The sequence below is a fragment of the Exophiala dermatitidis genome (assembly GCF_000230625.1).
Source record: "Exophiala dermatitidis NIH/UT8656 unplaced genomic scaffold supercont1.3, whole genome shotgun sequence".
NCBI classification, from domain to species: Eukaryota; Fungi; Ascomycota; class Eurotiomycetes; order Chaetothyriales; family Herpotrichiellaceae; genus Exophiala; species Exophiala dermatitidis.
The window spans coordinates 1,792,346-1,804,534 of NW_008751648.1; the positions used below are offsets into that span (position 1 = coordinate 1,792,346).

Consider the following 12,189-nt stretch of genomic DNA (forward strand, 5'->3'; position numbering starts at 1 on the left):
TCCATGATGTGCTTCACCATCTACTACTGCCACTTCATTATCTTCAGGTCATCCTATCCTGTGTTGTTAACTTCGAGATCAACAGATCTGCTCTCTTTCCTGTCACCTCGTAAGCGTGCACGTCTTAGGGACGCTGTGAATAGCACTGTATAAAGCCACGGTTTGCTACCTAGGTATTCATTGCTGGACTCGGAGTGCAGTAGGGCCAGTGGTGGGATTCTGGAGCTGTTACCCCGGCTACAGGCGCACAGAGGCACCGAGTCGCAGTGCCAGTCACCTGCCAGGTGCCTCCCAGTGTGGCTTGACCATCTCATTCTCCCTCTGCCAAAGCCACTCTGCAAAATCCACCGAGCTTTTCACTTTGGCCATCGACGCCCAGTGCACCCCACAGCCCTTCTATACCAAAGCGGTCTTACTCACCATCATCCACATCTTTCAGCAGTATACGCAATATTATAGTATTGAGCATCACTTCGGCCTTACACATCGATCCGTGAATTCGCATCACTGCACACCGCTGGACGGAGTCTGCGCATCTTTATCCTGACCGGATCACTGCAGACAAGTCCCAAGTTCCAAGGCAATCGAGCGCTGAAAATGGAGGAAGCATAGTATGAATACTTGTTTGACGAGCAAGGATTGCCTCAAATGGACCATCCAGAAGACTTTGCTCCCGAGGCATTCTTCGATCAGAATCCCCTACAGCAGATCCAGCATATTGACCCTGCAACTGATCTCGGATCCGTCCCAAATGTCTCTCTACCACCAAATCTTGCTGTGATCGAGCAGTTACATCGTCGGTGGTATTCCGGCTGTTTGGAGAGAGTAGCCTGGTCACGGCTTGGGCACCTGGCCAGCATATCCGAGGATGGCTGCACAGTATATCTGGAATGTCTACTTTACGAGCACGATGCGAAGACATGGCGGCTGAACGAGAGACATGCACTGACCACCATTTTCGAGGATGCTGTGAGTCTAGCTTGGAGCTCGACTGGAGCAGAGTTAGCTGTGGTGGACATCAAAGGACGGGTCTGGGTTTATACTGCCTCCCATGTTGCCATCAATCGGTTGGTTTTGGGTCGAAGAGGAGACCTAGATGAGCCTGGTGAATCTTCTCAACCCATCGGGATGACATGGCTGAATCAGGATCGGCAAGATAGGCCCAAGAATGTCGTGGTGCTGGCCGCGAAGAATGACAGTCGCTGGGTCCATACCAATGCTCGCGCAAAACCCCTCGGACCCTACTGGCCTCGAGCTGTTGTGGTTGTTCATCGCAGTGGCTTACTGACCTTGTGCTTCCAGAGAGCAGATGGACAATATTCAAGGATCAACACTCATCTGTCGCCACATGACAACACGCTTTACACTCATGCCAGCTTTGCGCCCACTGTGGAAGGGAAGCTGCTGATTGCTTTGCATTCATTCAAGCACCAGATCTCGGTGCGCTTCCTATCCATTGACTGGACAGGAGTCAGACAATCTCCAGGGACACTACCCGTCCTTACTGTTGATTTCGTCTCTGCGAAGGTGGCATCACAGCCTACTGGCTCCGCCACCCTAGGTGATGTGTATGACCCTGATTCATGGCGTCTCACCCACGTGGAAGTGGTGCCGACATCAGACGTGGAGAAGGCGGTTCAGACACCACCAACAATCCTGGCAGTTGCTTCGGGTATTAATCGCGGAGTCAATATCACAGATCATGGCTATTTGGTCTCCAGCATGATAAAACGATGGACCGTGACTCTGGTGGAACAAAAGCTACATCCACTATTCGATCAACTGCCATCCAAGGGAACTAATAAGACAACATCGCCTCCAGTGTACACTTTCCAGCGTCAGCCGGACAAAGAGGAGCAGATTGTCACCAGAGTCCACCCTATGGAAGGACATGCAGCTCTCGTGGTGACGACCCAGGAAGGTCGCACTGACTTTTTGAACCCCGAAGACTTGTCTCCAGTCTCTTACGCCGCGTCGGTCACAGAAACTTCGTCTCTGGCACAAGCAGGGTTCATCTTTCCATTCGTCCCGAATGCGCCGTTCCCAGCGTTTTCGCCCAGTGCCTGCATCAGGGCTGACATCACTCCTGAGGGCAAAACCCAGATTGTGACGATGGAGCATACACTGGACCATGGCCAGGAGGCGCAACAGCCACTCGACCCCAACATCGACGTGGCAATCGCCGCTCTGAATCTTTCATTCGCCCGAGCATGCTGGACCAATGCGACGATAGATGATATACTGATGTGTGCTTTGCACAATATTCCAGCTTCATTCCGTCCCGTCATCGTTTCGAGTATGTACCGAGCTCTCTTCCGCGATAATGAATTTGTGAGCGAGCGGACCCAGGGGTCGGAGCTGGAACGAGTGTTCCACAAGCAAGTCATGGGCAGAGTCATGGCTTACCATGCTGGCCTTACCGCTTACTGCCCCCAATTACCAACCATTGCACCCACCGAGGGAAGGACCGGTTGGTCGCTGAGTGCTCAGTGGGCTTGGATGGCCAACAATATCCGCCACACCGCTACGCTATTATTCATGAACCTGAGAGACGTACAGAATCTGAATCTGGTCATGACGCAGGACTTCACCGACATGCTTTGCTCCAATCTCCGTTGGGGATTGTCGGTTGTTCGGTTTATCATCAGCACGATTCTGGAGGTGGGCGACCGAGAGACCAATCCTGATATGTTCGACAGCAAGGACATAGGAAGAGTTGGAGACACCAAGGGAGATGGTAGCCAGGGCTTGGTAGCCCTTCTGCTGAACATCCACTGTTCGCGCCAATTCCTGGTTGCGTTTGTGAGGGCCGTCAGAGCGTACGCTAAGAGCACGGAGCCAAAGTCGCAACATCACGTCCAAGTGTTGCAGTGCATTCAACAGCAAACCGTCAACAAAGGGATCACCTTCCCTGCCGTTGAGGCGCTTCTTGAGGCTCGATGGCCCTCGCCTGGTGACATTGAAGGGGATATCCCGGGCACGGCAGTCAGACAGCTTGACATGATGGCTACTGGCACCGTCCACCCGGCCTACGAGGGGACAATCAAGCTGATCCTGAACAAGTTGTTGAACAGCCCGGCCGGGCTCAGGGCGAAAAACCTCATTGACCGGCTGAAACTCTACACAGACCACGTCGATCTCGACTACGTGTTTCTAAATCGCCATGTACTTGGTCACCTGGAAGATCAGTCAAAAGAGACACCAGTCATTTATGACGTACATCGGAAGAGGCCTATATTGAAAGGCGGCCCTGACCCGAGTGGGACCGGTGTGTTGATGGTTCGGAGATGTGTTCGGTGTGGCAGTTTCAGTGAGGATATCAATGTCGCACTGAAAGAGTGGCCTAAACAAGTGGGCGGACTCCTGGCGAGATGTGTTTGTGATGGCCAATGGGTTCTTGAGGCCTGGAAAGGCGACGGCGAATGAATGAATGATGATAGTTGTCGCAAGCGCACAGCGACTTACGAACTCGACTCACAAAGTCTTTCAACAAGTTTGGTTAGGACTCCAATGCGGATGGCTCTTGACGAAGTATCGAAACAATAATTCCAGACATGAATCAACGTTGTTCTTTGAAGTTTTTGGTATTCGGGTTTTCCCTTGACCACTGTGTAGTGACCAGATGCGGTTTATTGCATTGTCATGTCCACATTTGCGTAGCTAGAAAGGACGCAAACTTGAGACGCTCCTAGCACAGAAGCTTATGACTGGGGAATCTTTTTCGAAATCATCTCCATTTCCCTAATCATGACTGCCATTGACCTGCCCACGTTGCACCCTCACGACTGCCGCTCCTCCATAAAGCCCATTATGTCAAACCTCTACTCGGCCTTGACGGCATATTTGCGCTGAGGGAAATGGATCTGTCGCTTCTTCTGCTTCTCGGTGATGCGGCTGGCGTCCTTCTTGCTCAATCGGCGACGGATGGCACGGGTCTGCTTGGGTCGGAGGTCGAGAGGAAGGTACTTCTTCTTCTGGTAGAACAGGCGGAGCTGGTGTCGCTGGTTGGCGTTGATGACTGTGAGGACGCGGGCAATGGATTTCCGAAGGTCGTGACTGTGACAGAAAGAATCAGCATGAGCTCTCCCTTTCCCCTATAGTGTCTTCTTTTTCTTCCATGCTCCAACAGGGTCGGTTCTTTCGGTCTAGACATGACATACATTCTGGTGAGTTTTGAAGAAGCGCCGCCGGCAATCTTTTGGACACGGAGTTGAAGCAGCTCGCTCTTGAGCTCGTCCAGCTGCTTCTTCAGGTCGTCTTTGCTCTTGCCCCAGAGTTGGCCGGGCTTGACTTTTGCGTTGGTCGACTATAAGACACATCACATTCCGTTAGTATTCTATTCTGGCTTGCCTGCGCTGCGGGTAGGAAGAAGGCTGAACTGCGTCACTTTTGACAACAGGGTTCGAATGGGAGAATCGCGTACCATGGTGACTGATTGGGGACCTTGTCGACGTCAAAAATCGTGGTTGGGGAGAGGGAGGTTGATGGTCGTGCGAGAGGAATGGCCGCTACTAGATCGATGTTGGCGACTTGCGCACTCGGTGTGGAATTTTTGGAAAGTGTGATGCGCCAAGATTCATGCACGTGATTGCGCTGCCTGCCATGGGCGGCCGCTTCCGGATTAGGCTTGGCGTATAAAGGACGGGACCGGTCGCCGGCCGTTTGGAGCCTTGTCAAGGTGGTTAGCGCAACTGGTGGGATCACAGGCATTGCTGTACAGTTCTAGGAGTGATGCAGGGGATGGATGGTTCGACCATTGTTTGAACTCGAGTCTCGGGATCAACAACGAAGAAGCCTTGCCGCATGAGCAGCATGGACATACACAACTGTATATCTCAATCTGAGCACTAGTCCGGCCAACACAGATCTTCTGGACATTCCCCCTTTATCTCGTCGACAATGACGAGCGGAGCAGGATGGGCGCAGTTGCGCCAGCAGATCAGGACTCTTGAAAGTCAAGTAGGTGCTGCTCTGCTCCGTGCTGGCAAAGCACCTCGCAGGCTCAATACTAAAACTGAACGTTCGCCAGACCGAGGCATTATTCCACACATATTCCCAGTATGCTTCGACTCCAAACCTCCCTCCCAAGCCGTCAGACGAAGAAAGGAGAAACGAGGCGGATATAGAAGAACTGCTACGAAAGGTAGGCTACAGGACCGCCCTGAGGGTGCATTCTTTCCGTGGATCAAGATAGTAACAGTAGACATAGCGCGATGCACTGGTGTCTCAACTCTCGCGACTCCTCGACTCGGAAAGTGCACTGAGCACTTCGACTCTCAAGCAAAACAATCTCACGCGTCATCGCGAACTCCTCAGCGAGCACCGTCAGGAACTACGACGACTGAAATCTTCCATCTCCGAAGCGCGCGATCGACAACACCTGCTGGCCAATGTTCGGTCTGACATCGATGCGTACAGGAGTTCCAACCCTGCCGAGGCAGAGGCCGAATACATGCTGCAAGAAAGAGCGAGGCTGGATCACAGCCACAGTGCCATCGATGGTGTATTGGCACAGGCGTATGCCATCAATGAGAACTTCGGCATCCAGCGTGAGACTCTGGCCAGTATCAACCGCCGCATCACCTCCGCGGCAGCCCAAATCCCGGGTGTCAATGGGCTGATCGCAAGAATTGGCTCCAAGAGGAGGAGGGACGGGATTATCTTGGGCTCCTTTATTGCTTTCTGTTTCCTTATGCTGCTGTACTTCAGCTAGCGCTGATACTGAACTCGAATGTGGCCCGAGGCATCTCTTGCCTGTGGAGGGTTCCTCATCGACAGACTCCGTCCGAGGTTGCTATGGTGCAGGAGATGAAGGACATCATTCACAGGCCAGCTGCTACGATACCAATTGTCAGCCTGATTTATTCCTCACGGCAACTACGATCCCAAGCGAACGAGGCGACCTAAAGCGAAGTCGACTCTCAGCCGGCTATGTTGAAATCATCCATGTCATTTCAAAGGATGCTCAAGGGCTGTTTGTGTGGTTCCACGCCCACGTACCTAGGCTGAACGCCTTGACTCTCTTCGAGGAGAAAGGGGTGATTGTTTGCCTGGCGTGCTGAAGTCATCATACAATTGCGCGGTTACCTACACTCGAGACGAAGGCGCCAGCGGATCCTTTGAGCTTTCATCATTGTTTGCTCCGGAACGTCGGCTTGGAGGCCACTTTGTTGTTTTCGCACCCTGATGGGGCGTGGTGTTGGCGAGGTCAATCCGTAACATTTTTCATTATTTAACGGCACTGCTCGTTCGGCTGCGGTCTTGAGCTTCGACGGAGGACAGCTCGGCCTGGAAACAACGACCCAGGCGTGGTACGGCGGACAGTCTCTGGGAACTCAGACTCCGCTGATTGTCACCACAACCTCCATGTCAATAGAGACGATCTGCTCATAAGCGCTATCCCAGTCAATAAGGCTAGCCCTCCAATTCGATTAGTTGGGATGACCTTCGGCAAGTCACTTCAGGGGGCTCACACCTCGCCTCCTTGGTTTGGCTCCCCTGTCTCGACTCTCTTTCGTGGCGAACGCAGAGTATCATCGGAGTATCATTCTGTATCGACTACGAGCCCGAGAGCGATGACATGCTGGCAAGGGGTCGCTTACACTTGGCTTGGTGGTGACAACAGGGCTGTGGCAGCTCTCTTTGCATAAGATCTGGTATGAATCTTCCATTTGAAGGGGCAATGGAATGATATTTCTGCACGCAATACCCGGTGCAGTTCCAAATCCAACCCGATACTTATCCGCTTCTCTCTTTCTCTGGTCGCGAAGCATCCTTGGGTTGCTCTTTTCATGGTTTACATTGAGGAAGAAGAGGTCCTATCACTACTAATGGTCACAACTACAAGTATGTACATGTACCGCTTGCCCACAACCCCTCCTAGCCCTGCATTGCACCCAGACAATAGATATGCATGAAACAGGACCCTGAACGATGTGCATGGGTAGGCTGAGGTCCTCTGTACAGGTATGCTATGTGTTTCCACAGCAATGTTCCAGACCGGCTTTTTCGGAACGAAGAGCACTGGTACGGCAAGTACTAGACTTAGTTCGTACAATTGTAGGATACTAGTAGATAGTGAAAGGAGTGTCGTAAAAGCCAAGCAGCCAAAAAAAGGCGAACCAAAAAAAATGCCTCTCTTTGTCGGAGTCCAAGTCTGAGGAGACTCTTTTCCATCCATAAGGCTTGACGTCCAGAAAGACCAATAGGATACCGCGAAATAATGCTTGATTCGGTTTATAGTGCATGACTAGCTGCTAGTATACACATCGGCAGTAGTCGACCGCGCACCAATTCAGGCTATATGATTTCCAAGCTGCATTGGCGGTGGCAGTAGTGATGAGAGTGTATCACCACCACTGCTATCATCTGCCGTGTCATGGCATTCTGGGCATGATGTATTCGGGCTTTTCAAAATTATGGGGAAGCATGCATGGCCACCACCACTTGGTACTGTTACTTCTGTTTTCACCTGGCCTGGGCAATAATGACTTCAACGTCACTGCAGTCTCGCATGCTAGTTGAATGCCCAGCCTGCGTCTATAGTGTTTGCTCGGCGTCTTTATGATTTTTTCGTGCCATGCCATGCCATGCGTCATTTATTTTTTTTTTGGTTTGTACACTACACTACAACATTGTACACTACTGCAGTAGTAAAGTACTGATGTGTTGTATTGCACATCGTTGTTGAAAAAAGAGTGTGGTGACTACCCGCCTACTATATACGGGCGGCAAGGCACTGGGGCACAAAGACAGATTTTCCCGGGCACTTTCGTCCAATTTGATCCAACACTACAAACGCCTGGATACGCAGGCATTTCCGGGCTGCAAGCGGCGAAACAAACACTGCTGGACGATACAAACGAAGCACGATTAATTACCTTAGTGGAGTTCAAGTTCATCAAACACTGCAGTTGGCGCTCAGCCATTACATTCGGCCAAACACCCACGACTCTGGATTTGGACAAAGAAGCAACGACAAAGGAACGGACGGAATTTCGGCTTCGCGAATGCTTTGTTGAGTGGCAAACAAGCAGATCAAACCGGTTGGGCTTTTTGGGGCTTGTCCCCGGTGCCACTGCAGCTGATGCACCAGCACTGCTAGCAAACAGTAGCGGTACCTTATTCATAAGGCGTTAGGCCTTGAACCATATCCGTTCGCAGTATCTCGCAATACCCAGAGGAGATCCAACCCAACTTTCCAAGCCACCCCATTCAAGGACGACATAGGCAGTTCTTCTAGAGAGGAAGGAACAGCGCCGTCGATTGGGGTCTGCCATTGGCACTGACCAAGGGCCCGTGTCTGCGAGCGTATCTTTGCCAGTCGAGCCGAGCAAGAAAGGATATTTCCTCGCCATCGATCCCTGTACCCGACCCCTGGACCTCGAACCCAAGCCATTGTCACACAGCAGATCCCTGCCATTCCCGCCCTGATGTGTATCTATTACACGTACCACTGGAGCTGCTGTCCAGGAACGGCTCGGCCGGCTCCATACTATGTGCATTCCATGTGCGACCAGGCGACGCAACACAAATCGTCAGCAAAAAGTGCTGCAAAGAGCAGAACAGAACGGGCGGCTTCAGCGTTGCCAACGAAGAAATGCAAGATCGTGCACGATATTCTCGATGGATCAGAATCCGACCAGCCATGTCCGAAATGCGGGTGAGTATCCCTTCTCTTGATTCCGACACTGGCCGGACTGCTAACTTGTGACATCCAGTGCAAAACCGGAGAATTGTGACCAATAGGCCTTGTTGACATGATCATATTCCGGTTCAATGTTGGTCTTTGATTGGCGAGCTATGGTGTTGCGGCAAATGTATGGTTAGACTGAAAGATCGCGGTCCAGGCGTTAAAGGGTTCCAGAATGGAGTTGCTTTGCTTAAGCAGTAGTTGCTGCTGTTCGGTGTTTTGGCGCAACGGAGCTTGTGAGGGCTGGCGAAGATTGTAGAGCGTTTTCTTCCTGAACCAGTCTCTGCAAAGCTGAATTGAGACCATCCACTTCTCCTTCCCATGCATGGCCACTTCCAGCCCACCTGATCTTGCAGCTGGAGTCGACCAGGTAGACGTAGCCAACTTGGGAGTTGAGCAGTCCCATTGCGTCGCGGACATCGTCTGTCAAACCACGTCGGATATCACGAGGCAGTTTGATCATGAAGTATCGGTTCCAGCGCTCTTCCGGCACCAGCTTTCGTAGACGGCTACTGAACAGCTTGACCAAAAAGGACCTGGCCGAATCACCCTGCATGTTGATGTCCACTCTCTGGACCAGTCCATTGCTCTCTTCAATGATCTCCTTCAGCCGCGGATTGTGTTTCTCGCTGATGAAAGTGTCTACCTGCTCCTCCGCCCACTGTCCTGACTGTATGCCGATTATGGAGATCTTGCCCATTAGGATTGGCGTGGTATCTCTTCCACCATCCGGTCCGTCCCCATCCTTTGACAGCGTCTGCCCCCAAATGTTGGGGAAATATAGTGCCTTGTCCCTCTTGAACAGTCTAGGATTGGAAACGAAGCTCTTTCCTTTCCAGTGGTCAACACGCCGCCATTCCTGAAAGTACGGACGGAAAAAAGACCGCAGGTATACCCGCCGGCGCTCCAGGGCTTTCTCGTAGCTGGTGAAGTCCGCCTTCCGTTCTTGGATCGTGCGTCGGTCGATCGGACTGTTTTGACCCGGTCGAGGAGGATAGGTAAGGCCTAGAGGTCGGGCTAGAACAGACGGCGTGAATTTCTCGCCTTTCTCTCCCTTGGGGATAGGTATTCGCGATATGGCGGAGAGACCCTCTGGATTTCGGTCCAGGCCTACATGAAGAGGGATCGACGGTTTCGAGCCATCGGATCCAGGTTTGGACAAGGTAGGGGGTTTCGGAGGAGGTGTTGTGGTGGAGGCATGGCGGATGGTTTGTAGGGACAACCTTTGCGCCCGATACATACAACGACTGTGAGGGCGGACTGCGAGTGAGACAAATATGTCAAGCAGCTCCCTACGAGCCATATTTGAACGGCCAGCAATGTTAGCCGTTGTACACCAGTCTCCTATAATTAATCCAGGAACTTGAACTGAGCCGTTGCGAAGCCTGAGGTGCTCCGTCGTATACAAAATAGGTCGGAGGCCAGGTACATCATGGTCAATTGTCCTATAAAAGTTGTCCTTGGCAGCACAAGCAATTGGATGGTCGAACTGCTCCGAGCTCTCGGCACGGTCGCGCAGACGGTGCCGCTTTAAGAACAAATGCTCGCGACCCACAGTGTTCCTCTTCTCACTTTTCTTCTTCTCACCCTTCTACTCACGCTCTCATGCACCCTCGCAGCGACGATCTAAATCAAATTGTAATTTCTACTGCAGTTTCTCTAGTACGCCTCGTCCCAAAATAAGTTTTATAATCAACGACAACCAGAGGGACTTTATTTTTAAACTTCTACATAGAGATCTTAACTTACGAACTTCAAATAGGCTGTTCACGAGAAAGACAGGTAGGTCCTCTCCTCGTGGCAACCGTTCGCCCCAACAGGACAAGTGCCAAAGATGGATATGCTACCTACTCAACAATGACACGTTGTTTTCTCACGATCTATCATGTTTTCAGCATAACCGTGCCAAGGACCTCGTCAGGGGGACCCACCCCTCCTTCCGAGTTTGGCGGCCGCGTTTACGCGGCGCCACACTTGCTCTACGAGCAAGTGCCTATCGGTAACTACGTTAGGTCACCAAGTACGTCGCGTTTTTATAGATATTATAGATATTCTAGAAATCCTTAATTTTTTATAAATATAACGCGTTTTTTATACCGTAAATTTATCGAATACGCCGTAAAGATAGAGGACGACCGCTCGTAACGCGTAAAAGACGCTATAGAATAGGTTCTAGCCTATCCTAGCGCCTTAATATCTAAAGTCGCGCGTAAATTCGATATACCGAGAACGACGTTATCGGGTCGACTAAAAGGAGTACGAGATATCGAGAATAACGGCGGCTATAATAAAGCGCTCTCGAACGCGTAGAAACTCGCTCTCTATTAAGTAATTAATAGGCTCTATCGATACGGTATTTCTACGAAGCCGCGAATAGTTAGATCGATTAGTACGTAGGATATTCTTAATAAGTCGCGTACTAAGATCGATACTAAAGTTTATAGACTAGGAGATAGATAGTAATATCGATTCCTTTAGCGTTATTCTAAGTATACTATAAAGATAGATCGACCTCTTACCGTCGAGCGTAGGCGCGTATACGATTCTAAAACCCTAAGAGACTAGTTTCGTAAGTTAGTAGATATACGAGTCGAATACGATATTCTAGACTATAATATATATAACGTCGATTAAATAGGATTTAGAATAGACTACGGTAAATTATATAAAATCGTCGCTAGAGAAGACGAATACGTACGGCTTTTCGTACCTAGCCCTAATAATTAGAAGACGTTAATATTAACTAAGTATATCTATAGTAACGGTACTATAATTTAACCCTAGATTATTATATAGGCGGCGACTAGGCTGCGCAACGGGTTGGGTAGGGTAGGGTTTGGGGCACCTACCGCCCGCCCAGTTAACCCAATAGGGTTTTTAAAAAAAGCGCTACCCTACCCTCACGGGTTTTGGGTAGGGTAGGGTACCCGACGGGTTTTACCAAGAACCCCAAAACCTGATTATTAATCAAGATCTTCGTAATATATTATACTCCGTAATAAAGCAATATAGCGTATAATAACTTATTATAAGTATTATTATAATAATCACTTACTAATCTTACTAATCTATCATCTACTAATCGTAATACGAGGATAGATATATAAGGAAACAAGCATATGCATTTAGGCTGCGCAGTGGCGCGGGTCAACCCGACCCTACCCGCGTTAGGGCTACCCTAAGGGTTAGGCCGGGTAGGCACTCTATAACCTAACGGGTACCGCGAGCGGGTTTCTAAAATTTAAGCCCTACTCGTAGTATCTATTTAGGCCGAGTAGCCTATTTAGGTAGGTAGTTTAATAGAAAAATACCGATAATATTATAGCTTAATATATATAGAAAAGTAATAGCTTATACGCTAACTAGAAAACATACTAGTATAAGAGAAACCTATTCTATAGATAGAATTAATATAGTAATTATTATTATACTCTAGTTACTATCTTCTCGAAATAGTACGAAAATATAAATATAAGCTATTATAGGGAAATACGGTT

At 50.0% G+C, this 12,189-nt stretch overlaps 4 protein-coding genes across 4 annotated transcripts; 2 read left to right on the forward strand and 2 right to left on the reverse strand.

Moving 5' to 3' along the window:
* Nucleotide 1: 1 nt before the first annotated feature.
* Nucleotides 2–3,578, forward strand: HMPREF1120_03638 (uncharacterized protein). The gene has a single exon (XM_009157717.1). It carries the CDS (start codon nt 649–651, stop codon nt 3,424–3,426), a length of 2,778 nt encoding a protein of 925 aa, XP_009155965.1. The 5' UTR covers nt 2–648; the 3' UTR covers nt 3,427–3,578.
* On the reverse strand, nt 3,052–4,528 carry HMPREF1120_03639 (50S ribosomal protein L35e). Its single transcript, XM_009157718.1, has 3 exons — nt 4,424–4,528; nt 4,161–4,306; nt 3,052–4,056 (listed from the first exon to the last, which is right to left on the reverse strand). The coding sequence occupies exons 1-3, from the start codon at nt 4,424–4,426 to the stop codon at nt 3,822–3,824; spliced, it is 384 nt and encodes a 127-aa protein (XP_009155966.1). The 5' UTR covers nt 4,427–4,528; the 3' UTR covers nt 3,052–3,821.
* A 99-nt stretch (nt 4,529–4,627) lies between these two features.
* Nucleotides 4,628–7,176, forward strand: HMPREF1120_03640 (uncharacterized protein). The gene is made up of 3 exons (XM_009157719.1): nt 4,628–4,959; nt 5,030–5,143; nt 5,210–7,176. The coding sequence occupies exons 1-3, from the start codon at nt 4,900–4,902 to the stop codon at nt 5,711–5,713; spliced, it is 678 nt and encodes a 225-aa protein (XP_009155967.1). The 5' UTR covers nt 4,628–4,899; the 3' UTR covers nt 5,714–7,176.
* A 527-nt stretch (nt 7,177–7,703) lies between these two features.
* On the reverse strand, nt 7,704–10,271 carry HMPREF1120_03641 (uncharacterized protein). Its single transcript, XM_009157720.1, has one exon. The coding sequence runs from the start codon at nt 9,993–9,995 to the stop codon at nt 8,883–8,885; it is 1,113 nt and encodes a 370-aa protein (XP_009155968.1). The 5' UTR covers nt 9,996–10,271; the 3' UTR covers nt 7,704–8,882.
* Between the last annotated feature and the right edge of the window lie 1,918 nt (nt 10,272–12,189).